Source organism: Lutjanus erythropterus, chromosome 7 (genome assembly GCF_056507025.1).
Source record: "Lutjanus erythropterus isolate fLutEry1 chromosome 7, fLutEry1.hap2, whole genome shotgun sequence".
Lineage (NCBI taxonomy): Eukaryota > Metazoa > Chordata > Actinopteri > Lutjaniformes > Lutjanidae > Lutjanus > Lutjanus erythropterus.
The window spans coordinates 12053446-12080230 of record NC_139323.1 but is presented as its reverse complement, the minus strand read 5'-3'; the positions used below and the strand labels follow the sequence as shown (position 1 = coordinate 12080230).

At 40.9% G+C, this 26785-nt stretch overlaps 3 protein-coding genes across 4 annotated transcripts; all 3 read left to right on the top strand.

The window, feature by feature from the left end:
• The first annotated feature begins 1672 nt into the window (after positions 1-1672).
• Positions 1673-7501, top strand: LOC146323651 (uncharacterized). Of its 2 annotated transcripts, none has more exons than XM_084722715.1 (3): positions 1673-2738; positions 2946-3279; positions 6454-7501. In XM_084722715.1, exons 2-3 carry the CDS (start codon positions 3014-3016, stop codon positions 6611-6613), a joined length of 426 nt encoding a protein of 141 aa, XP_084578841.1. In that variant the 5' UTR covers positions 1673-2738; positions 2946-3013; the 3' UTR covers positions 6614-7501. The 2 variants fall into 2 exon arrangements, with proteins under 2 accessions (XP_084578841.1, XP_084578840.1); XM_084722714.1 differs by having other exon boundaries at positions 2900-3279.
• A 476-nt stretch (positions 7502-7977) lies between these two features.
• bsnd (barttin CLCNK type accessory subunit beta) lies at positions 7978-10773 on the top strand. The gene is made up of 3 exons (XM_084722716.1): positions 7978-8878; positions 8970-9046; positions 10438-10773. Exons 1-3 carry the CDS (start codon positions 8702-8704, stop codon positions 10547-10549), a joined length of 366 nt encoding a protein of 121 aa, XP_084578842.1. The 5' UTR covers positions 7978-8701; the 3' UTR covers positions 10550-10773.
• Positions 10774-14193: 3420 nt separating this feature from the next.
• Positions 14194-25142, top strand: pcsk9 (proprotein convertase subtilisin/kexin type 9). The gene is made up of 12 exons (XM_084722159.1): positions 14194-14415; positions 16168-16359; positions 18744-18876; positions 18954-19087; positions 19215-19356; positions 20327-20523; positions 20617-20800; positions 20964-21134; positions 21230-21378; positions 21466-21631; positions 23939-24105; positions 24189-25142. The coding sequence occupies exons 1-12, from the start codon at positions 14242-14244 to the stop codon at positions 24384-24386; spliced, it is 2007 nt and encodes a 668-aa protein (XP_084578285.1). The 5' UTR covers positions 14194-14241; the 3' UTR covers positions 24387-25142.
• The last annotated feature ends 1643 nt before the right edge of the window (positions 25143-26785 follow it).

Here is a 26785-nt window from a genome sequence, read left to right as displayed (position 1 = left end):
GCTGATATGTTTTACTGTTGGAAAAAGCAACTCAAGGCAGAGTCTTGCACCATGTTTTTAACATATTCAACTTTATTTAATAAATCAGTGATTAAGGACACAATATCAGACTCGCTAACCAGCAAGAATTATTGGAAATATCCAGCAGATGAGTATCAATTTTTCTACATGACACTTGGGCACCTGATTGAACGGTCCACAGCAGATAGTAAATGGACCTCGTGGTGAGATTGTTTCTGTCTGATCCTGCACTCAGGTAAAACATTTAGCAAAGTTTAGGGTGGAATATTAAGGGAAAGGAAAAAATAACAGGCAGGGAGAGTGCAGAAAATGTGATGCCAATCTGTGATCTGAATCTGAACTGCACAGAATGGGAAACTAGAAAATACAATAATGTTCTTGTGTTCACCCAGTTTTTCTACACAAACCACATTTTTTTCCTTGTGTTTTTATGCCCATATGGCACTTAAGTTGTATTTCCATAACATTCAGTCCCAGTAACTTTTTGAGGAACTAAAATGTTCCTTCAGCCCAGTGTTGTCTGTATTTCCACTGTGATCTAAAGACTAAGGAACTTCATCACTCTGCTGATGTATGAAAATGCAACAGTTGTTTTTACGCTTCAGTTTGGCAGTGACTGTACAACGATGACACCATATAAAGTATTGGCCCATCTGTTTTGTACTTTCTTCTGTAAGTCCATGTTGATGTGCTGAAGCAAAATGAACAGAACACAAACTTTTTTGTGGCTGCAGATTTTTAAAAATGGTGGCTGAAATAAAATGCTAAGATCACTCGGCAAATCAGAAATATTCAGTGCTATACGCCCAACCCCTAAATTTCCTGTACTTTTAGAAAGTGCTATCTTCAGAGCATGCAGGAACTCTTCAGGGGTGAAAATAATGTCCCCAAAACGTAATTTAGAACCTGGTCACTGTGGTGGAAATGCACTGAGATCCTCCACCTCCATCGTCTCCAAGGGAAAGTTCTTGCCATGGAAACGCAGTTAAATGCAACTTTTTCATCCAATGTACCTTGAACCCTTTGTCCCAGGAACTACTTTTCAAGGAACTAAAAGGACTCTGGACTTTGTTGGTGGTACATCTGTTGTATGCTTTCTTCTTTAACTTGTGTTGATTTGTTGAAACACAATGAACAAAAAACAAACTAGTTTGTGGCTGCAAAGTTTTTTTTAAATGGCGGCTGAAATTAAATGCTGCAAGTACTCGACCAGTCAGAAATATTCAGTGCTGCAAGACCCACCCCCAAAAATCCTGCTATTCTGGAAAATTCTTCTCAAAGCAGGAACTTTTCGGGAGGTAAAATAATGTTCCTGGAACTTAATGTGGAAAGGTTCCTAGTTCCTGGTAGTCTGACTTACTGGATGCAGACTGCAGGTGTAAATTTTGCCATGGGTTGCTTGCTCATAGTGGCAAAACAAAAAAACCTCTAAGCTGCAACCTGCAGGCCAAGAACGGCAAATTAGCACCTGGGACATTAATGGTACGAATGTGAACAAACTAACAGCTGTTACCAGTGATGTAGTCATTTAAATGCTGCTACCCGCCTCCCAACATGCAAATATTACACCAAAACAAGTTCCCCCTCAGCACAGTTTTGCAGCCGCCGCATCCTGGTCTTAGCGTCCAAGACATTTTTGTGTTTGGTTTGAAGAAATGCAAACAAGGCAGGGCATTTTTTCCCCTTATAGCAGAATGTGCATGTGTGGAGCCAGACCTTTTTCCAGTGCTGAGTGCTGTGGAGAGAATGTTTGACTATGGGATACCAGGCTTCTGGGGAAAGTTCCTGTGATGGCAATGCAGCTTTAGTTGCCCTGAGGTAATTTTTTTTTATTTATACATTTAATTATCAGAAGATATCAGATTGGAAAGGGTTAAAAGCATATTTAAAAGTTTAAAAAAGTCAAAGAGACACTAAGAGCTTCAGGCAACAAGATAAAGGCAGATTAAATCCATATTTCTATAAATAGGGAGATCATGAGCAGCCAAAAGAAGGGTCATGAGATTTGTGATACAGCTGCACGTTACTGAACTGCTCCTCCAACTTATTCATAATCAATACAGTAATATTAAACCAGACATTCCCTCTTATAACACCCCCCACACACACCCCAGGCCAGTGAGGATCATCCTGCTCCACCCCCAGCAGAGGAGCTCCACCACAGCGCAAAAAAAACCAAAAAAAACAATCTGCTTTTTGTTTGCAGGGTTTATCGGCTCATATAAGACTGGGACTATAATTCTCTCCTTGTGCAAACAGCTTGCCCAAACAGAGCCAAAGTGACAATGTTCAGACCGCCCTGCCCTCCATTCCTCGTCACTGAAAACCCTTCCTCATAAAGAAAAACAACACTTCCTCACACTGCACGCACTCCTCTGCTCCTGCTGCTGCTGCTGCTGCTCTGGCCAGATGAAAATCAAACAGTGCCCGGCCCACATGCGACATCAAGTCCTCCCCTCCTGATTTTCGGAGCTGTAATCACTCCAAACACCGGATATGCTTCTTCTTGTGTGGGGAGAGAAAGCGACGAGGAGCTCAGAATAATGAAAGAGGCGCGGCGTGAGCGCAGGATAGACGGAGTGAGGCGGAAAGACTGCTTTTTGAGTTTTTTCAGACGCCATACGGGCATCGCGAGCGGAATGAAAGTTGATGAAGAGGAGAAAAGAGATGATGAAGCTTTCAGTCCACGCATCTGCTGAACAGCGACTTCCTATCAGGTACAGAGATGATCGATGGTTATAGCAAGACGCGCAGACGCGCCCCAGCGCGCAGAGATGATTTACATGTTGCTTAAATCCGCGTGATTAACCCCTGAAGTCAGTTTCCTTTAGCTTCTGTCCTCTTTCTCTCTCTGTTCTACACACACGCACACTCCCAGTTGTAGTGGATGCTGTGTGTGTGACCCTCTCTTCTCTCTCCTGCAGACTGGCTGCTGCTGCTGACCTGGAGCTGAAAGAAGTCAGTTCCTAGAAAGCAGGGGCTCCTTCTGGAGATGCCGCTCCCCCAGGGCATGCTGCTCTGTCTGGGCATACTGCTGATGACTGCTGGGGGGGTCATGGCCCTGTGCGTGGGGCTGCCCAGCCACTCAGCGCCGCTGTTTGGAGTCGGGCTGTTCCTAGGCCTGGGGGGCGTGGGCCTGCTGATCAGTGGACTCTGCTTGGCCATGAAGAATCTCCAGGTGGCAGTGCCCGGACACTTCCTTCTGCACCCCCGCACGGGAACACGCTTCAGCCCACAGCAGTCCCTGGCTATACAAAGGTATGCATACACAGATGAACATCCACAGAGCCTGAATGATATAAGAAGGAAGGGAGACAGCACCACAATGCTTCAGATTTAAATTTTCTGGCCTTATTTTCTTCTCAGAAACTTTTTGTGGGATAGCACAGAGCAGTGGTTCCCAACCAGGGGTTGGGATTCCTCTAAGATCATAAACCAAAGACTTGGACAAAGGGAAATTTTGACCTGATGATGGCACTAGATAGAGACACTTCCTTTGAAGCAGCTAATGGAGTGCTTGTTGGTTATGTGTGTCCTGTAAAGCAGCTAGGGAGGGACTTTTCACAGACATTGATTGGCCTTTACAGTAAATAATAATGTATGCATTATAACCCCTCCATCATGCAGCTAAAACCTCTAAGGATGTCAGAATGAGAGTGGTGATATTAGCTGAGTCTTCTTAGACTGAGAGCTCCCAGTGACCGCAGCTGGACCGGGACCAAAACACCCTCCGAGGCCAAGGCCAGTTTGACGGCCGAGAATAAGCCACAGTGGTTTTCTGTCTGAGTTTGGCTCCTGCTCCTGGTACTCTGAGGCTGAGTCACAGTTTACTTAGCTAATGCCAGTTAGCTAAGTTACTTTAGCAATAAGTAAAGCTATCTTTCCTTCAGGACACTCCACAAATGGCCCTGAGACTGTAACCGGCCATGTTCACTGGGAGGCTGCTGAGCCCAGTTCTGTTGCCACCATTGCTAAACGTAGCTGTCACATTGAAGCTAAGCAGCCGGAGGACATTAGAGGAGAAAACTGAAGATATTTTCTCCATAAAAATGATCCAGTTTCACAGAAATTAGTGAATAAAATGACATGTTTTTCTGTACAGTGAGGCCTGTATGCCAGGACCACTCTGCCCTGGTGAACGGATTTATTCTCCTTCCATGGAGGATGAGTCATCAACAGGTTTTAATGGTTATCCTGGTAACTCAGTTCGTAGAGCGTCTGCGGTCCTTTGCTGAGCCTAACCCTCTGTCCTATCAAATAATATCAAATGTCAACCCCCCACCCCAAAAAACATGTCTTTTATAGTTTTTCAGGAGAGGACAGATTCTGAAATACCACTAACATTACACAAAAATACGTACAAAACAACGTTTTTGTAATTGTTGGACCAGATACTGATGTATCGGGGTTGTATGCCGCATTACATATGTAATAAATATAATTAAACATTGATTTAGACTCCATGGGATCACTAAGATATTACATTTCCTCCTGAGGGGAAAATTAATGCGAGTACCAAATTTCTTGGTAATCCATCTAATACTTGTCAAGATATGTCACTAAAGTCAACCTCATGGTGGCGCTATAAGAAAAATCTAACGATCACCAAATTAATGTTGATTCATCCTCTGGGAACCATGAATGTCACAATATCCTGGCTATGAGGGTTAGAAACCCCTGGCACAGAGGACAACGGACTGAGAAAATACCTTTTTTATTTATATATAAACCAAGCCTGCTATCTTAAACATTGGGAGAAGAAGGCTTCCCTTGTGTTGTTCAAGATGAATAAACACACATACAGACAAATGCCAGAGCACACTATCCAGGGAGGAGTTGTTAAACATATCTCTAGACACATGGGCACATTACCACCTATTAGTTATAGTGAACAGTTTGATAAAAAGGAATGAAGCACGTTAGAAACTTGAAAACACTGGACTTGTGACACTGAGGATTGGAACGCAACAGATTCTTTGATTATGGACTGATTATAGAAGTAGGTCATGGAGAAAACAGCAGTCACACATGCATGTGGCTGACAGACTCCCCCTGACATTGTCTGAGGTAATCTACGATAGCCTGCAAATTCAAACAAGACGTGCTCTGTTCATTGTCCGGTGCTGAAGAAGAGAGATGCCAGGAGCACAGTTTCCATCATCAAGGGTTTTTCTACCTTCAGACCCTGATGAAACTCAGACTGATCAGTATTTCTAGACCCGAGCTGTCTTTCTATGTGAGACAGACACAGTGTACAGTTAAGAGTTTTGTTTGTGGGATTAGAGAATGATGAGATAAAATGAGCACAGGGGAATAACCTGCAAACAGCAGAATGCATTTACAACAGGAAATGTGGTGTGAATGCTGGGATCTGAGATGCATTACCGGAAAAGCTGTGAGTTAATAAGTAGCTGAAATAGTATGAACTACAGGAAGAGTGTTAGAATAATAAGAAGGATTCACTCAAATGATCTGTTTGAAATGAAGTGAAAAATATAAGAACTGAAAGGCGTTGAATTTTAAATTAAAGTTGGAGTAGTAGTAGAACAGTAGTATTAAATATATGTGTTGCTTTATTAATCTCTGAGACATTCACAGACATTGGCCCAGAACAGTTAGGGATTCAGTGCCTTGCTCATTGGCACTTCAGTGAACAGAACTGACATACTGAGCTACTGCTGCTCCAAAGTGCTGAAAAGAGTTCAAATCTAAGTTAAAATTACCAGTGGAAGTGTAAGCGGTGAGAGATGTTGGAAATTAGATGAGATGCGAATACTTAAAGAAGGTGTCAGTTGAAGCTCAAGTGCTGAAAGTAATTGAGGTGTACGTTAAAGTGTAATCACTACAGGAGGTGACCGTCAGCTTCAAGGGTAAGTGCTGAAAGGAGATGAAGTGTAAGATGAAGTGTGGTGACTGAAAGGAGCTGGCACTTGTTAGAATCATTACAAAATCAAAATTTTGTGAACTGCAAGTGCTGAAAGATTTGAACTGTTGGGTGAAATACAATCATTAAAAGCTGAAGTGTAAGTGAAAGTGTAAGTCAATGGAAGAAGTCGACTGCATGTTCAAGTGTACACACTGGAAGGAGCTGACAATCATTAGAAGTGTAAACGTTGATAAGGATTGAGATGTTAGCCTAGATGAAATGTGATCACTAAAAGACTTGACTGTCAGCTGAAGTATAAGTATTGAAAGATTTGAAGTGTTAGGTGCAATATAATTACTGAAAGGTGTTGAAGTGTAAGACGAGGTGCAATCACTGTAAGGTGCTGAATGTTGGTTTGATTGAAGCAGTGACAGAAATTTAGTGCTAGGTGCAAGGCAGTGTGAGCACTGAAAAACAAATTTATCCAGCAACACCAAGAACATCTGTTACTGCAACGAGCCTAGTGCCCTTGTCATTGCTTCTCTTTTTCCTCTTTCTCTCCTCAGGAGGTTGGATCGAATCCGTCGGGAGATGTCAGAGGACTCTGTCAGCAGGATACCTGACCCTGAACCGTCCCTCCCGTCCACGCCACCGCCCTGGACTATGGAGCCGCCTCCGTCCTACGACACAGTGATGAAGAGCCAGGAGCACAACGAGCAGCTTTAACCTTGCACTCCGGTGGACATCTTTTCTTTTTTTTTTGTCAGTGCCTTTTGCCTCTGGTTCTCAGCGAGAAACTTGAAGGAACAGTCGGTGCTACGGATGAACTCGCTGGCCTTTGTTGTGCCTTAACACAGCCGTCCAGAACACAAGCACACGCCACGAAACAGGAAGAGACACCACAGCTGGTTAATGACTTCATATTTGTACAGACTGTGCCCCAATGTGGCCTCTGTGTCTACTAAAAGCGTGTGCTGTGATTGATTGTGAAAGGAATTGAAATGATCACTTTCTACACTAAGGGTCTTTCTTGAGACCAGCATTACATAACTTTTACAACAAAGTTAAGGGATTCATGTCAACAGTTTGGCTGCAAGCTTCCTGTAGACATCTAATTAGGATACTTTATTGGCCTGCTTGAATTTATGTGACCTACTACTGTGGCTGCGCAGCACTCTTCTTCCTCTCAGCTACACAGCTCCTCTTTGTATCTGCACTCTGTCCTGTCATAACTTGTACACGATACATCGATAGCTTACTCCAATGCAATCCAAGTGCCTGAACCAGTGACAGCAGAATGTTAACAGTATAGTGGTATTTATCCTTCAGTGTTGTATCCCATGTTTGCAGAATGTCCACTGTTAGTGCTAAGTTGTGATGTTACTATAAACCTGAGTTAATGATGAATAGCTGCGGAGCTCTCTGTGGGCGGTGTTGCACTTAGAAATAATGGATTGTTTATTTAAAAGAGGGAAATCCCAAAAAGGCGGGGAAGAGAAATGTCCACTTGTTTAGGATCATGTCCACACGAAGCAAACATAAACACTCACACAGAGCGGCGAAGAGCCTCCCCTTTGGCGTGCGCTACTGGACCTTTACTCCAGAAAAAATATAGTTATAGACAGTCTTTGATCCTATTTGAAATGTGCCATAAATTATGATGTTTGTAAATTTAAAAGATCATTTTTCAAGTCAAGAAAGTCAGTGTTTGTAATAAAACTGTTGAAGTGTAAGACTGTGAAGATGCATAGTTAGAAAGACTATAGACTCTAAAGTTGCGTCAGTGATGTCATGATTTTCTCCACGAGCTAACATTAGCTGCTGACGTTACAGTGCCAGTGTGTGTGCCAAGGGCATGTTGGCTGCTGTATTAAAAAGACGTTGCAGTGCATTGTGGTCGCATACACAGCAGGGAATTCAACGCAGCACTGTCTCAGTTTAAATAAATATTTTGCTGTGTTTTGCCAGGGCTGAACATGGCCCAGATCTCGCTCGTACTTTTACTTCCTGTAAGTCCTGGCACAAGTCAAACGTCATTGGATTGAAATTATTGGTCTCATACATGATATTTGTCAATTTATTTTAGTGAGCAACATTTCTCATCTCACGCAGTATACATTACCAACACCAACATCGATGCCCCTTGTGATATTATCTTACCTGATGTTTTTTTTCCAGCGAGTCCTTGTTCTGTTTTCAGCCAGCGAGAGAAAGAATGAGCGAGACCAGTTGCTTGTGTGACTACATCCCAGTACAAAAACACACAGACATCATAGATTCAGTGGCTAACATTAGCTTGTGCAGAGACGTCTGGGTGTGTAGTTTGTCCAACTATATATTTTAACAGTCTGATACTTCAACAGTTTTCTGACAAATGGCAACTTTCTTCACTTTTAAAATTATCTATAAAATTGGCAAACATTGTATGTGTACATCAACAATTCAAACGGGATCAAAAAATTTCACCGTTGAGTACCGTTCATACTTTTTCCGAAGTAGGGTCCCACCAGGAAAATAGGGACTTTGCCTCTTTATACTGTTCAGAAGTGCAGTTGTGAGTCTCCTTTTTGCAGGCAGCTTGAGGCAAGGTGACCTCTCAGGTACGCACAAACACCTGCAACTGTACACCTGGCCTGACCAGGCTGTCTGCAGGCTGTAATAACCAGCAGAGTGGAACCTTAACTGTGCTTTCTCCACCCTCACCTTCAAGACCTGACGCAGAACAATACCATATCTTTCCTCGTTGTACGACGGGTGCTTGAGTTTTCAAGTTTACACAAATAAGGGCTTCATCAGTCAGCAGCGGTTACAGTGATGGTTGAAGGGAAACCGTATCGGTATGGACTGATAGCGGCGGGGCTGTGTGTGGCTGCAGTTGGCCTCTTCATCATGATCCAGGAGCAACCGCATATCTATGCCACAATGTGCGTTCTGGGCGTCAGCATGGTGTGTGTCGGGACTGTGTGGAGCCTCTGCCAGTGCTATCCTAAGGTAGATACAGCCTCTGTGTGTGCCGGGAGAAAGAGACAAGAAATAACATGTGATTGCTGTGACACTTGATAATGGCGAGTGTGTTTGTTAGGTCATTTTGGCTCCTGAGATTCAGGAGAAAAGTCTAGAAGATCTTGTGTGTACTGCAACTGCAGCAAAAGACGAAAGGTATTGTCTCACACACACACTCACAAACACACTGTCCCAGTGGCACAGACAAGAGGGTGTTTATTCAGGATTTAAAGGGACTGTTCAAATTATTTGAAGTGGGGTTAGGGTTAGTATGAGGTACTTTTCGATAGTCAGTGTATTACCCTCAACAGATGATGGTTTGTTTGGAGAAGCAGCAGTAGTACTGGTGTAAGGAAGCTAAACAATGTACTGCTTTGGACAGAGTCAGCAGTAAAACGTATTTTAGCCACCTCAAAAAAGTCTCACCCAAAAGAATCGATATCAGTTTCAGTGTATCGAGAATACCTTAGAATAGAATGCTTTATCTTGCCATCAGACAACCTTTTAAGACAGGAAAACAGCTGTTACACAAGCGAAATATGGCTCTCTCCAAACCAACCGAACTCCCGGTGAAATCAGCAGTTTTACCTGGCAGAACGCTGGTCTACTGCTGCCTCGATCTGTTAGTTTGTTGTGTTGCTTTTGTGACTTTTGTGAATCCAAACCATTTTGTCACACAATAACACAAACAGATCAAGGCAATGATAGACCTACAACTTCTGTGTTGTGCAAATTAAAATACCTGATGAAGTTTAATTAGTTTGGAAAGAATAATATGTGTCTCATTTAACAGCATAAAAGATCTGGAATATTGTAAATATAGTGTATATTTAAAGTGATTGATTTATTTTTATGCACACCTTTTTTAAAGTGTCTAAAATACATTTTGCTGCTGAACCTGTCCACAGCATCTACTACCATCTACTGTTTTTTAATACACTGACTATGGATAAGTGCCTCATACAACCCCTCTTCAAATAATCTCAACTATCCCTTTAATGATTGTTTGAGGTCTGTCTGTGTATCTCAGGATGCTAAGCGACCATCATCTTGTGGGCGACAGCAACAGTGTAATGTGTCCGAGGGGAGGAAGCATCTGCACTGTAGATACTAATTTTATTATCTTTACAGGAAAATTCATGGTGATGTAATGGAGTAGCTCTGGCAACAGAGCAGAGGAGGGAGGTGAAATGGAATAGAGGAGAAAAGAGAGATGGTAGCTTGAAAGTTGTGACTGAAAAGGGCAGATTAGTTGGAAACACGAGGGCAGAGACTGAATATGTAACGCTCCCCCACTCCCGTAACAAGGACCATTAATGTTCCTATGATTAAAGCACTTGAGCCTCAGTTAGTATCTTGGCCAGCGGGTGAAAAAGGAGGTTGTACTGGGATTATTTGTAACTCCATGAATGTTCAGCAGCCAGATAAAGACATGCATGCTCAGCGAAACCCTCCCCCAGATTAAAATAAGTAAGAAAATGGGGACAAAATGCTAGAAGGAGACTTCTATTTCTGCCCCCTCCCCAATCTTTTTGATTTAATTTTAGGCATGCTGAGGCTCTGCCAGGTTTCTGTGGCCAGAAGTGGAGTAGCAGCAGACTTCTTCCTGAAGAACCAAAGAGCCAGTGTCACAGCTGTCCCACGCTGCACCTGGTCTGACGGAGGGACGTTATCATCAGAGGACTCCTCATTCATCTAATCAAAACACTCAGGACAGTGAACAGATCCTCTAATCTCTCTGGTCTTTTACTAAATGCAGCATAATTCACATATGACGCTGTTTGGATGTGTTTTTTTAATGCAAGTGAGTGATTATGTATCAACAGTTTTACACACTTCACTTTGTGTCAGTGTTAAGTCAATAAAGTTGAATGTATATATTACATGTTAGTTCCAGAAGATGGCACTATTTACTGTTTGAAAGAGTGTGTGTGTGTGTGTGTGTGTGTGTGTGTGTGTGTGTGTGTGTGTGTGTGTGTGTGTGTGTGTGTGTGTTTGTGTGTGTGTGTGTGTGTGTGTATAGTACACCTGGGGGACAGTGAGTAACACTGCATTGACTTACATTAATTCAATTAAGACATATTTTTGGTCCCATAATGTGATTAAAGATCACCAAAAGTCTTTTAAGGTCCAATGTGTAAGGTTCACAGGGATTTACTGGCAGAAATTGAATATAATATTCATGACTGTGTTTTGATTAGTGTATAACCATCTGAGTGGTTGTTTTTTTGTTACTGTAGAATGAGGTGTTTATTTCAATAGAGGGTGTGGCTCCTCATTCCTGGAGTCTGCCATGCTGCACTGACATGTTTCTACAGTAGCCCAGAATGGACAAAACAAACAGGCTCTAGATATGGTCTACTGTTTTCTTGCTACTAAATCCTTCACACTGGTCCCTTAAACTTTAAGGTGCTATGATGAGTTTCTTGTTAAAAAATTACCTAAAGCTTGTTTACATTTAATGTTGTTACTCTCTAGAGTACAGTGAGTGTGGATCCTTGAGGCCTGACAATCGTGATGAATGCATTTCCTTCCTCATAAAATAGTTGCAAAGCTGTGTTGTTTTGCTGGGGCCACACTGGCTGTGCGAGCAGCACATGTATGTTGTGGAACATCTGCTCATCCATATTAACAGGTTAGAGCAGCCACACGGCACATATGAGCAGCGGGGCTGCTGTGTGTACCACATGCAGCTGCAGCTGTGCTTTTTTATTGAGACATTTGGAATCTCGCCTAGCTTTTCCTGCATGACACACATGGTTCTCAGAAAGAAATACACAGTGACGATGTTAAAAGTCTTATCAACATCATTACAATGTCTGTAGAATATGTCACAGACATGAAAAAATCAGGTGAATGGCTGTATTTTTCCAGTTCTATCTCGTTTTACACCCCCCCTCAAAAAAAACCCACTACTAATGCACTATTGTCTTTTCTCTCTTTTGCAAAGTTAGTGTAATAAGATTAAAGATAAAGGTAGCTGTGTGGTCACCACAGGCACAGCCACAGCAGTTCAGCCGTCATGCACAGGTAGAAGCACACAAGCAGCATTTCATTACTGCTAGCAACTATTGCAGAGTAACATGAAACTGGCGGCGAGTGTGTAATGTGTTGCAAATGTTGGTCCTTGTGTGCACACTCAATACAAAACAGAGACTCACTCATATGTATTCATAAAAACACTGCTCTATGGTGCCCCTAGTGGTCAAAAACTCCACCACGTACCTTTAACAGCACCTGCTGTAATGCAGGCTTTGTGTTATAAATTTGCAAATTTTGTTAAAAATTTGCTTCCTTACAGTTTCTCTTTATTGCAGCTGCAATATATATTTTTAAATTAACAGTGTATTAAAGGACAATGTGAAAACAATATGCCAATGTGCAAAGGTGCCACTCGTGCTGATGAAACAACAGAGAAATATCACCCAAACCTGCAAACAGAACGTTATAGTGAGTTTCAGCTTAGCTCACTGTTTAGGTGTCCAGCACACAATTTTGGTTCAGCCCCACTGCTCTCATAGTGTCACTTTCAGCCACAACAGCCCAGCTGTTTTCAGCAAAAATACCAAAAAACCCTAACTGAAGCCCCAAACAGCAGACTGACATGGTTAGTAACTAGCTGGTGAAACATAAAGAGCCAAACATTTCCCTCAGAGTTGGTGGAGATCGAAAACAGAGCTGAAAGAGTCAATGATGAATTTACCCTGATCAGGTGAACAGAAGTATAACAATGAGTGGTGATATTATTTTATAACTGTTAGATGCATTAGTAGCAGCTGTTTGCTAAAACATTTATCAAAAATACTTAATAAGATAATACAGCTTGATTCTGCTGCCTACAAGTTGCCAAAACCATCAGTTATTTCAAAGGCAAACAATTTTTGTGAGGTATTGTGTAGCGGCACATAATCCTACACAGCAGCTAACCCCATCCTCTCTCTCTTTTTAACTGGAAGACGTACTACTTACTGTACCTTGTAACATAGGCTCTTTCAGGCTGCATGTTGTAAACCATTTCATCTGATTTCAAGGAAAATCTGACTCGGTGGCTCACTCATGGTCACAAAAAAAGATACACAAAGATACACAAAATAAACTTTTCTATCACTTTCCTCAGTTGTTGCAGTAATAGCTAAAAATACAATATCCACACTGTGCAGTATCGCATTTACACATTTTCTACCACATCAGGGTCATTTTGTCAGACTTGGCAAACACACTGGGCAACTGTTTTCACAGGGTGAGAAGTACTTTTCATGATGACTAAATCTGCATTTGTGAAATCAGGACAATCCCCTTTTAGAGAAACAGCAGAAGATATCCATCGTTAAGATGTCTGCTTTCTCTCAAATATAATGGAACTAGATGGCACTCGGTTTGTGGTGCTCAAAGTGTCTTTTTGTGAGCACTTACATGTAGGAACAGTTTTCTTTCTAGTTCTTTCTATGAAGAAAAGACAATAGTTCCTACATGAAAAAGCTCACAAAAAGGTCTGTAGATTATCTTGAGTAAGTGTCATTTACAGTACATTACATTTGAGAGAAGGCAGACATCTCTGTGGACAGAATCGCCTCAGCAACTCACACCAAAACTAATCTAGATGGATGAATGGCACCACAGGAAGGAGGGAAAATATATTCTTTTGATTTGGGGGTGAATTGCACCTTTAAATGCCCTATATGTCTTAATAACAACTTGTATTTTTCCCAGTTTTTCATTTGAACCCTAGAAACCACACATACCATTGTCTGAAGAGAGACAACTGATAAAGAAAGACAATTAAAAAATAAAGTTTGGCAGAGATTTCGGAGCTTTGCAGACGCGCTCTGCACCCCACTATGAGGTGACACATGAACTCAGTGTGGGTAGCCTCTATGCATGAATTCAGTTTTAGACAAGTTGCATGCACAGTCACATAATGTTCAAGTGCATACGTTAAAACAGCATCAGTACATAAAGTTGGTGTGACTGAGACGAAGTCTTCTCTCAGATTGACGAGCAGTAATTACAGGGTTCTTCAGAAGGAACATGAAACATGACTCCTCCACAGTAAGAGGTGTTTTTAACGGAGGACAATCATTCGATACAAAAGCGGTGGCGTGAGCCCCGGAGACGTCAGCAGTCCCCGCCTTGAATTATAAGAATCAATTGTTGGATTTTTTTTTTGGGTTCCAAAATCAGAATAGATGCTTGGAGGCGTAATCTGAGGACGCGCGGCTGTCGGAGACGCAAAAACATCTGGATAAGTCAGACTGACATAAAAAAAAAAAAAAAAAAAAAACTCTCATCAGTAGATCTGATTGAATACTTCTCCTGATCATTTTATTGGAGACAGTCCAGAGGTTTGTAGAATGCGTCGCACCTCAGGTTGGATCGGCTGGGCGCTGTGTTTGTGCGCATCACTGACCGTGAGCGCGCAGGACTACCCGGAGGACGACGACATGATCCTGGACCTGATCCGAGAGGACGGGACTCAGCCTGACACCGGAGCCGAGCCCGCTGCAGAGTTCCTCAGGAGCAACAAGGTAATGATGAGTGTGATGGAGGAAGAACTCTGTGTACAAGTACTCTGTCTCCCAAAAATATATCAAAGAGAACAAAAGTATTAGCACCAAATACTTAAAGTACCAAAACATAAAAGTAAGATATACTCATAGATTAATGTACATACTTTATTATATTTACTCTATGTATTGCTGTGTAGCTCCATATAATATTTTTTATTGTTCATCTGAAGTTGTGAAGTAACTTGTAACTAAATCTATCAAATAAAAGTAGTAGAGTTAAAAGTAGGGGTGTAATGATACACCGACCCAGATCGATATATTGATTCAGTGTTCAGTGATCCAATATGATCATGCAAAGTGAAAATATTGATCTAAATTGCCATCTTTAATATATGCTTCTATTTTGAAATTCCCATGGCATGTCTGTGTCACAAATGTCTGGAAGAGTTCAGTCATAAAATTAGATGATAATTTAATTGCTTTTTGTGAGTTGAATTATGTGTAACTGAATGTGTTAAATTGTCACATGATATTGTATGATATTGATTGTAGACTACTGAATTGAATCAAAATGAAATCTTAGCACAGCCGACTGATATAAGCAAATAACATTGTCCAAAGAATCGGTATAATATTATATTGTGATGAAACGCTGTGATTTACACCCCTAGTTAAAAGTATTATATTTCCCTCAGAAATGTGGCAGAGTAGAAATATAAAATAACATAATTAGCACAAGTACCTCAAAATTGTACTAAGAAGCCTGCTTGAGTAAATGTTACTGCCTGAGTTTGTAACTGGCAAATCTGAAGTCTTCATCATCTCATTATTGTGCAGAAATGATACATTTACTGTCTGATCTAAATAGTTTTGTCTCTTATGACTTAAAAGACCAGTGTGTAGGATTTAGAGGCTTCTAGCATTGAGCATGCAGACTGCAAACACCTTGTCTCACTCTCATCTTCCAAGTGTAGGACAACCAATGATGTCCACAGAACTTGTGCAAAGTACAATCAGCTATATTTAGAGCCAGTCTTTGATTTGTCTGTTCTGGGCTACTGTAGAGACATGGTGGTGCAACATGGCATCCTCAGTGGAAGAGGACCCACTTCCTCTGTCGATATAAATGAGTCATTCTAAGTAACAAAACTAAACAACATATTTTCAGGTGATTATACACTAATGAAAATATACTTAGGCATACATTTCTGCCATATTCTGCCAATAAATCTCGGAAAATATTACACACTGGATCCTTAAGAACAGGTGACCTTTTTGCCAGGATGAATTGTTTGTTTGATGTTGTTGTAATACTCATTTTGGCCACTATCAAAACTCACCTGGAAGAAAACATGAATGTCTTTAATCTTACAGCATTTAGGATTGTGTCTGAAATAGGTTTTACAATAACAAAAACTTGGGAAAAGTTATCCTGACCAAAAAACAAACAAAAACACCTGCCATTTTGTTAAAATGATAAAAATAGTTACCAGAATGTTTTTCACTTGCCTGTCAGGGCTTCTGTAGATGTCACTCTTTTTTAATAAAGGATTTTCACCTCATAAAAAGTCTTGCAGCCTCTAGAAGGTCAAATAATCAGTGACACAGGATACAGATTAAGCTCAATTTAAATGTGCACTCACAACCTGGAAACCCCAAATTTCTCTTTTAATATTATCAAGACAGTGCTGATATGTAAAGCAAACCAGGCACAGAAAATAAACAATAACAGGACGGAGCACCTGTACTCTCATGTTCTCTGTGCTCCAGGCAGGGTGGCGCGTGCCCGGTCAGTACCTCGTCATACTGCGTCCAGGAACACACGAGTCTCATGTGCAGAGGACCATCAGGAGACTGAGAGCTAAAGCAGCCAGGAGAGGCTACCTGCTGGAGATCCTGCAGACGTACTCAGGAGTTCTGCACGGCTTCCTGGTCAAGATGAGCAGTGATGTCCTTCACCTGGTAACTGCTTCACCTGTCTGTCAGCATGCTGCTGCTGCTCTGCTGATCACCTGGGGTGTATGAACTTTTTGTCAATGTGAGGACACCTATCAGAATTCTAATAGACCTTTTTCATAGCCATCATTTTGATATGAAACAGTAGAGTAAATGCAGGTGTTACCAACGAATCCAAGTCTCACAATATTAAAGTAATGTAAACTGATTTCTTTGTGTTTATTAATTGATTGTCCAGCTATTCCTTCCTTTGTTGTGCACAAATGCACAGTTAGTTAAATAGTATTTATTATGCACTTTTAAATGTACTTTGTTAAGTAGCTATTCACACTTCACACTTATGCTTCAGGTAAACTGACATACAATCCTAAAGTATTTTTCAGTAGTAGTAGTAGTAGTTTTGACAGGTAAGCTTGCTAACTGGATTTTTATGCAGCTAACGTCAGTGACTGGTCCTACCTGTAATATTAAATGTTATTATTATATTACCTTATTATTATATTATTTAAATTATATGTTGAGTTCTTGAATGGTGACAGCATTTTCACAGCTGAAGGCAGAGCTGATCCTCTTTTCTGATTTAAAGACAAAATAATGTTAAATTTCTATCCACTGAAGTGGTTGTCAGATTAGCTGGTTTCACGGAGACCAGAGTGGCATTGTGAGACTGTTGAGAGCAGTGGTGGACAAAGTACTCAACCCCAGTACTTGAGTCAAAGTATAGATACTCCTGGTCAAATATTACTCAACTACAAGTGAAAGTTGCTCAGTCAAAATTTTACTTGAGTTAAAGTACTAGAGTTCTTGCTTTTAAAAATACTTAAGTATTCAAAAGTGCATGTTTTAAAAAATACTTAAATATTCAAAAGTACAAATTACAAAGTACATTTTTTAATATCAATACATGCTGTATTGTTTTCATGATGCATTTACAGAAGCTTGTAACTCTCTGAAACCATCTAATGATGCACTGATGCTTGTAGAACCATGAATGCTACACAAAGTCTATAGAAACACCTATAAAAACTTCAGCATAGAAATACAATCAAAAACAAAAAGGACAGTTATTGTCATTTTCTGATGTAACTGTATTAAAATCACATCATGAAAATTAGATTGAAGTCAACTGTAAGGAGTTCTCCAAGTCTGTTAAATAACAGAGATTTCTTTCTGTCTTCAGAGGCAGTATATACATGGATTATTCTGTATTTTTCACCCTGATAAAACAATCCAACTATAAAAGCTACCTGGAATAATGAATAATTATAATAACATGTTGAGATTTAATTTTGTCTTTCTCCTGCTGTCACCATTACTGCTTTTTGTTTGAATGAAAGAAGGAGAGCTTGCTTGTGCTTGTTAGTGCACCTGGATGACGTATTTCTTTCTTTTACATCAGTCCCACTTGAGAGGAGCCACTGTGATTGGTTTCTTTCTGTGAGGAACACAGCATGTGAGCAACTGCATTTTAGAAAAGAAAAAACACCAACAGCCGACAAAGTCAAAAGTACTTTGTCTTTGAAATATAGTGGAGTGAAAATTATAAATTTCCAAAAAAAACCCCAAATACTCAAGTAAAGTACAGTACTCAAGTAAATGTACTTCGTTACTGTCCACCACTGGTTGAGAGTGTTGTAATCTGTGCTCACTGCACATGGTAGTATCGTTCCTTATTTTAAAATGTTTTTTAAAATTGTAATCCTGATAAGTAATCCCAGTTTTTACTAAATGTAACTGTAATCGAATTACTTCTTTTTTGTAAGTGTAATGGAATACAGTATCCTGATTACCTGTTTCATATAACCCATCACTCTCCAAGCCTGTTTACAGTCAGACAGAAGGTAAAAATCCAAATCGTCAAAGCTAAATTCTCTGAGGTTGCTCTGATGATCTTCCATTCAGCTGGCGGACATGTTTGGACATCCATCCAGATAATGGTCAGTAGTGTCAGGATTCATCAGTACATACAAAACCATATCATATGGACGATACAACTCCATGTAGATGGAGAATAATAGGGGACCCAGTGTAAACCCTTGGGGTACCCCTCAAAAAGAGGGTTATGAGGGGAGGAGGTCTCCTCAGCTGCGACAAAGAAAGACCTGCTGGATGGAGTCAAACCAACCTGGAGTCACATCACTGATGCCAGTGGAGCTTTTCAGACAGTTGTTGAGACATGATGGTCCTCAGTAAATATGACAGCCAAGATGCTCATCACGCCATAGAACCGTCTTCCATTCATCACTGTCAAAAGGATCTTTATTATATCAACAATGATTCAAATTGATGATTACAATGATGGATGGACAGTTTCACCTTCATCAACTTCCTGTTCAATTTTTCACTTTTTGCTTTAGACCCACAATAAAAGTTGGTTGTGTTCCTGCCAGGTGCTGAAGCTCCCTCACATCCACTACATAGAGGAAGACTCATCCATCTTTGCTCAAAGCGCCCCCTGGAACCTCCAGAGGTTACTGCAGCCTCATGGTGGCACCTCTGAAAATGGAACATACGAACCACCCAGTGAGTCCGTCTTCCTGACAAACGCACATGCACCTGAAGTAAACACTTCAAATCCTCACAGCCTGTGTCCTCTGCAGATGATGGAGGGAAAGCGGAGGTGTATCTGATGGATGGCAGCGTTCAGAGTTCTCACAGAGAGGTTGAAGGGCGTGTTACCATCACAAACTTCAACAACATCCCTGAGGAAGATGGAGTCAGAGTTCACAGACAGGTTACAGACACAAATTTAATACTTGCACCTCAGCAATACTTGCATATTTATCATTCCAGCTCGATAGCAAAGCTTTCACACCTGTAGATCTGTTTTACATCCGTGTCCAACTGTCTCTCCTCTACAGGCCAGTCAGTGTGACAGTCATGGCACACACATGGCAGGGGTGGTGAGCGGGTCGGACTCTGGTGTTGCTCGAGGTGCCGGTGTTAACTTGGTCCGTGTGCTGAACTGTCAGGGCAAAGGGACTGTGTCAGGAGCTCTGGCTGGTAGGATCCCACAAAACTGTTGTTCTATGGACAGGAGGTGATGAGTTAAAAGCCCAACAGCTGTTTGCATTTTTCCTGCCTGTAAGATCACGCTGTAAACCTATTAGTCATAATTTTACAGGTGTAGAAATGGAGCTGCTGTTTAATGCCACCATTATGTAAAATTGCATTAATGAAGAGCAGATCACTGCCGTGGTTTTGACCACTGAAGGGGATGAGTAATAGATAACTATCATCTGCATATACATGATTTGCATTAACAAATAGACAACAAAGACTGTTTATATATAGAGAACGCAACAGTGGTCCCAGTGTACAAACCTGTGGCATGACTTTGGATGCAGTGAGGAAGGAAGAGGAAGGCCGTATCTTACAGCGTTTAAAAGTGCATGGTTCAAAGTGCAAAACGGATCTACTGCACCTCAGACTTTACACTTCGATCAGTAGGTTTAAACTACAATAAGCTGTGCACAAGATACCAAACGTGACAGGCCACACCTTCATTTTTAGATGTCCTGCCCATGAGTGCACAGACGGGCACAGTTCATTTGCTATCTTGCAAACTTGGAGAAAATGACAACTTTGCCAGTGTGCGATGCTACTTCCACCACCTGCGCCATCCTCTGTGTGCCGCGTGTAAGATAGGGCCTGTTGTGTTCTAGCTGACAAGTAATTTTAAAACACTTTTAGCATGTTTAGATAAGCCAACATTGTGTAGTCTAAGCACTAAAGTTACATAATCTGTCAAAAGCCTTTGACAAATCAACAAAAAAGTAATGCACAGTATTTTTTGCAGGCCAGAGCCACAATAATGTCATTCGCTACTTTAATAACAGTGGTGATTGTGCTGTGTTGACTCGCATATGCAAAGGAAAAGGAAGGATCACTACTCCTGCAGTAGCAGGGTTTACATTTTTCTTTAAACTAAGTATACATTCTTTTCCTAAGATTCCTCTCCTGTTCTGCTCAGGTATGGAGTATATCCGAACAATGATACTGGCCCGTCCAGTGGATGCTGTGGTTGTTTTGCTGCCTTTCATTGGTGGTTTCAGCCGCTCATTAAACACAGCCTGTCGGGACATGGTGGCTAAAGGAGCTGTGGTCATCGCTGCCGCGGGGAACTACAGAGACGATGCTTGTCTCTACTCACCTGCTTCAGAGCCTGAGGTTCTACAACACCTTATCTAAAATGAGAAGTACCTCATACGTCGCCACATTAGTTAATCCAGACTATTCCTTTAACTTCTTCTGTGTGTGCAGGTCATCACAGTTGGGGCAGTTAACTCAGCGGACCAGCTCATGTCACAGGGAGCGGGTGGCACCAACTTTGGCCGCTGTGTTGATCTGTTTGCACCTGGTGATGACATTGTTAGTGCCAGCAGTGACTGCAGCACCTGTTTCACCTCCCGCAGTGGAACCTCCCAGGCTGCTGCACATGCTGCTGGTGTGCGCACACACACGAACACACACACACACACACACACACACACACACACACACACACACACACACACACACACACACACACACACACACAAAATCAAAAACAAAACAATCTGTTTGTGTAGTGGCAGTAGAGGTGCCTTATTTCTTGATTTTTTGTGTAGGTATTGCAGCAGTGATCTTGTCATCCAATCAGAAAATGTTACCGGTGCAGGTCCTGCAGATGATGCTCCATCATTCCATCAGCAACACTATCAACTTCCTCCCTCTGTCTGACACACACCGTCTCATTACTCCAAACCTGGTGGCAGCCATGCCTCCTGCCAACAGCACAAGTAAGTGGCTCACTTGTTCTTCTTACACACACACACACACACACACACACACACAGAATCTGCGAGCAGCTCATACTGTGTATTTGGGTGTGCAGGTGGGCAGCTTCTGTGCCGGTCAGTGTGGTCAGAAAGGTCAGGGGTCACACGGACTGACAGAGCAATCAGTCGCTGTCGTGTGGGCGAGGAGATGATGAGTTGCAGCAGCTACGCTCCTGACGGTGTCCATGCTGGAGAAACCATTACTGTGAGTCCAAACTGACCTTTCATTATTTGCGAAAAACTTGTGTGAGTGAGGTCTCCTGTTGAAAAACTCTTCACTCTGTATCTACAGATGAACAGCGGGCATGTGGAGTGTGTGGCCTACAACGGCCTGGGTGGTAAAGGTGTGTACGCTGTGGCGCGTTGCTGTGTTATAGGTGGTCTACAGTGCCAGGTCCATGTTAGTTTTGAGCCAGGACAAGATGCTGAGTGTATCGGCCCACAGCAACACCTGACTGGTAAGTCACATGTATAATCTACTGTAGTATGATATAAGCACAGCTGTCCAGCTGTGTCACTGTTCTGTTGTGAGGAATTTAAAACGTAAGTTTCTGGACATTTTTGGAAATAGTTATTCACTTTTTTTTCCGGAATTTAGATGAGAAGATCAATACCACTTTCATATCTGTTTATTAAAGGAAAAAATTCTGATGTGCAGTCATTGTGGATTATTGAAGCAGTAAATCTCTCAGCGTGTACTGTAATTATCAAGAAAACTGAGTTCCCTTCTTGTGGAGCTGTGCCAGCATTTGGTAAAAAAAATACTAATCTGGCATGTCCCCTGGCTACGAAGGCTGACACAGTCTGTAGTTTTTAACACCAACTACATCACTGACAGCGCTGGTACTGGAAGAGCAACAGTTTTTATTGCTCCATTTCATCTGTATCGGTAAGCTTTCAGAAAACGTGCACAAACAGGGGCGAAATGAACACAGTGCACAAACAGAATAAGACTCTGTATCTGCAGGGTTGTGAGGGTTACTTTAAAAATGTATTCAGATACAATTACTAAATACCTATTTAAGAATTTAGTCAGTAACCTAATCCAAGTATAACAGTATTAAAGTAATGTAACTTGATTACTTTGTTACTTTTAGATTACCAGTTTTAAATATGGTAAAATTGTTTAGCCTAATATCATGTGGTACTGCTTAGATTACAGCCCGCAACGTACTGTGTAATTACACTCGAGTTAAAATGTAATGTTTTGTAATAACGCTGTACCAGTACAGTACGTACCAATACATACATGTAGGCACTGGGAGGATGAGAGGGTAACAATTCAGGATTTTACAGAGAAATTATACTGTAATTATTTTTTAACTGCTGTAACAAAGGGAGAACCAACAGTGCTTTAGATAACAGCCCACATACCCTGTAGTTACCCTGTAATTAGCCTGTAACTAAATGTAACAAAGGGAGGACTCGTGCTTAAGATTACGGCACCCAGTAGTTAAATAATAATAAACTTTATTTATATACCACTATTCTTAACAAGGTTACAAATAATAACAACAGTCTTAATTTTCTCTAAATTCCTCCCAAACACCAGATTATCACTCAATAAGTAAATAGCCTGCAATAATAGAACAGCAGAACTTCTTTGTAAAATAATGAATTGTTACCCCCTTATTCCATTTAGTTCCCCAGTACCTACATATACGTGTTTGTATGTACTATATTAGTACAGCGTTATTACAGTTAATTACACTGTCACTCTGGAGTAGTTATGCCGTACGCTACGGGCTTTAATCTGAACTGTTAGTTATAATGTTTTATGCTCATTATAGGTTTATTAATTCTTTGTTCAGCTAGTCCTTTGTTATACTTTTACATTTAAATTATTCTATAACATACACCATGCACCAATCTGGTCACCAGCACCACCACAGTCCAAAATATTTTTCAGTAGTAGTAGTATTGACAGGCTAGCTAGGCAATGGGATTTTCTGTGTTGCTAACATAAGAGGTTGTTCTGTGTAGCCGTAATTGTAAATTTACTGTAAGATTAGATGTTTTCCCTGAAGAGCAGATTGGCATTGTGAGACTCCTTTAGTGTTGTAATGTGTGCGCGCTGTGCATAATAATTATTCGTTCATTCATTCATTGTCCGTAACCGCTTATCCTTGAAGGGTCGCGGGCTGCTGGAGCCTATCCCAGCTGAAATTGGGCGAGAGGCGGGGTTCACCCTGGACAAGTCGCCAGTTCATCACAGGGCTGCATAATAGTTCATTGTCCTTTATTTTAAAATATTTTAAAATGGCAATCCTGCTGAATGATACCTAATTTTATTACATGTATCTGTATTCTGATTTCCTCTTTTATCTGCAACTGTAATGGAACACAGTTACCTTTTTTGATATCCTAATTACATCAGCCCATTACATAATCTGTTGCTCCCCAAGCCTGGGTATCGGTATACAAATCTAGTGTAAAAATAAATGAGCCTTAACATAAAGGCTATAGTGTGTATAAAGCATCCTTTGAACTGAGTAGAGATTTTTGATGTTGCATTGAGAACATCTTGGTCAAGAGCTGGTTACCATGGCAATCACCCTGCTCCATGCCAGCATAAATACCAGCTATGAGTGCAGTCTGAAGAGCAGGGTTGTCAAAGGCCATTGTCACACCTCAGTGGTTTGTTACTTTATAGTATAGGCCTCATTCATTGCCTTTATGGTGGAAATTAGGATCACTAATGGACAATATTCTCAAAGTTTTCTTTTGTTTGAGCTCATTTAAGCATGTAGCGCATCTCTTTCCAGGCTGTACATCTTGGTCCATTGCTGGTGTCTTGTCTGCCTCACGTCAACATCACGGCGATGGGAAACACTGTATTGTGAAAGACGGGGTGACATCACATGCTGTGTGCTGCCACGCTCCATCTCTGGAGTGCCACCTGCTGGAAAATGTATCACCTGACAAAGAGCAGGTACGCAGTTTAAATAAACAGAAATGACTTAAAGCTTGTCCTCGGACCTTTAACCCTTTCACACGGCTGCTGCTCTCCCGCAGGTGGAGGTGACCTGTCCACCTGGCTGGACTCTGACGGACTGTGGTGCCATCTCTCAGGGCTCTGCTATCTTGGGGCCAGTTGCTAAGGGCAACAGCTGCCGTGTCCGCAGTGCCACAGCAGCTGATGGGGCAGCAGGCGGCATCGCTGTCTGTTGTCGTGTCAGACCAACAGAGCAGCTCGTCACAACTGCTCACTGATCACTGGTCTCACAGCACTTGGATGTCCAACACCTTGATGTTTCCCTAATGTCTCTAATGTCCCCATCTTTGTCTTTTATCAGTGACTGTAAGCACTTCTGTAAAGCTGTCTGTGAATGTCTCCGTTTTAGGATTAGGTCAAAATAGTAACAATGCCTGCCATTTTTTTTCATGGTAGCCATATTGACATGAGGGTATAACAGTAGGGTGAACACAGGTGTTACCAATAATAGTAATTAATGTTCCATTTAGTTTAGCCGAGTCTTTCCAGTTACCCAACATGCACAGTAACAGCACCCTGACTGTTTGACCTGAATGGAAATGAACCTTAGTATTAGTATTATTGGTACTCTACTATTTCATGTCAAAATGCCTGCTGTGAAAAGTTTCTATAGCATTGTCTAGTACAGTCTTGTTAGATATTTTTAAACCCTAACCTACAGTTTGTAAAATGTAACCAAATATTTTTGTATCTTTTACAAATAGAGCTTTCAACTTGTTTTTTTTTTTTTTAATAATGTCAAAGTATTAATCTGACATACTGTCTGTATGTTCTTTACAATCTTATAAACAGATAAATTCAAGTGAACACTACAGCTGAATGATTTCTAAAAAAGATTATAATAGCTTAGTTTTGTAGAAGATGTAGTACAGTAATGTGGATGTGTGTTTATGACCCAATGAGGAGCCTTTAATCAAAAGGTATCTAAATGATCAGTCATGAGGGGCTTTGTTCTATTCAAGTGTCCCACTGAGCCATGATGAGTATGAAAAATACCAAGACCCTGACACTGAAGCAGCTAATTAGAATTCAGCCATGGATAATTTTATTATTTACCATATTGTGTTTTTTCCTACTGTGAAAGTTCAAAATGTCTTAGCTGGTTGGTCCACGGAAATTTCCACACCTTTTGCCAGACACAGTTTTTAACGTCCAAATGGATGCACAGACTTACTACAAGATTTTGTGGAGAGGTTGTCAATGAGCCAAAGGACAGCTGGGGTAAATTCAATCTGAAGATGCTTGTTTCCAGGTTGAATAACATATTTCCTCAGAACAGTGAGCATCAGACGTTGTCGTATGTTTTTCTTTCATTTGGTGCGGGTGTCAGCGGTGTCACCCAATCAGCCACATGTACATAAACCCCGCCGTATTAAAAAGGAAGTGCTCGCAGTAAGGGTGGGGGCAAAATGCATAAATGCGACATGATCCTATCTTGATATATTATGAATCAATGCTGAAGAATTTATAATCACAAATTTACAACTCAATTCTGTGCGTCGTGTTTCTGATCTAATCTAGACTGCTTCTTAATTTTTGTTGAGGATGGCTGAGTGTGAGCAGCTGTAGATGAAACAGTCAAGCATTTTGGCTTCTATCTGTTGAAGGGAAAAGGGACCTGGACAAGAGCCACACTGCAGGCAAATTATGTCCAACCAAAGTGATTATGGATCATTGCAAATACTTTGCATTGACAGAAACAAGTAGCCACACAGTGACAAAAATGAACCATGTATAGAGATACAAATTTTGTGACATTTTATGGTCCAAGTAACTACCTGATTCATGTTGAAAATGGTCGCCAGATTAACTGATAATGAAAATAATCATCACAGGAAACACTTGATGAATACATCCAATAGGCAGGGGGAAGTACATCCGTTTGCTCCACATGTTTAGACATATTTTTCAAGTGACAAGATTGTGACAAAGTTAATTAATCAATTAATCTTTTTTTTTTATTATTAAAAAAAAAAAAAAAATCAAAATCCTCAGATTTGAGCCTCTTAAATGTAAATATTTTCTGATTCCTTTATTCCTTTCTGACAGTTAACTGAATATATTTGAGTTGTGGGTAAAACAAGCCATTTGAGGATGTCATCTTGAGTTTTGATCAACATTTTTCAACATTTTATGATCCAAATTAATCAATCAATTGAGAAAATAACCAACTGATTAATCAATGATGAAAATAATTGTTAGTTGCAGCCCTAAAAACACTGTATTAGGCTAAACAATTTCACCATATTTTATATTGATGTAATCCCAGTTTAATGTGAAGTAATTAAGTTACATTACTTTAGTACCTGGATTATGTTACTGACTGTATTTTTGAGGGATGATAAGTACCTGTATCAGAATACATTTTTTTTCCAACCCCTGGTACACAATTTCTGTCTACATAAACATTTTGCTACATTTTGTTGGCGCTAAATGTGACCCTGACTAATCTATTAAACTAATTAATTCGTCATTCCCACTGGCAAAAAGGGGGTGTGGAAGTAGGGAATATGACCAAACTTTGTAGAAAGACACAGACACACACAAACACACACAAGCTCAACTTTCCATCTGTGAGGCTGAAATTCACCACAGAGGTCATGGATGCATGCATGTA

Coding starts and splice junctions, on each gene's coding strand:
- pcsk9 (XM_084722159.1), top strand. CDS start 14,242: ATGCGTCGCACCTCAGGTTGGATCGGCTGGGCGCTGTGTTTGTGCGCA. Junction 19,357..20,326: donor TGTGTCAGGAGCTCTGGCTG/GTAGGATCCCAC, acceptor TGTTCTGCTCAG/GTATGGAGTATATCCGAACA. Junction 21,632..23,938: donor CCCACAGCAACACCTGACTG/GTAAGTCACATG, acceptor ATCTCTTTCCAG/GCTGTACATCTTGGTCCATT.
- bsnd (XM_084722716.1), top strand. CDS start 8,702: ATGGTTGAAGGGAAACCGTATCGGTATGGACTGATAGCGGCGGGGCTG. Junction 8,879..8,969: donor TCTGCCAGTGCTATCCTAAG/GTAGATACAGCC, acceptor TGTGTTTGTTAG/GTCATTTTGGCTCCTGAGAT. Junction 9,047..10,437: donor ACTGCAGCAAAAGACGAAAG/GTATTGTCTCAC, acceptor ATTTAATTTTAG/GCATGCTGAGGCTCTGCCAG.
- LOC146323651 (XM_084722715.1), top strand. CDS start 3,014: ATGCCGCTCCCCCAGGGCATGCTGCTCTGTCTGGGCATACTGCTGATG. Junction 3,280..6,453: donor CAGTCCCTGGCTATACAAAG/GTATGCATACAC, acceptor TTCTCTCCTCAG/GAGGTTGGATCGAATCCGTC.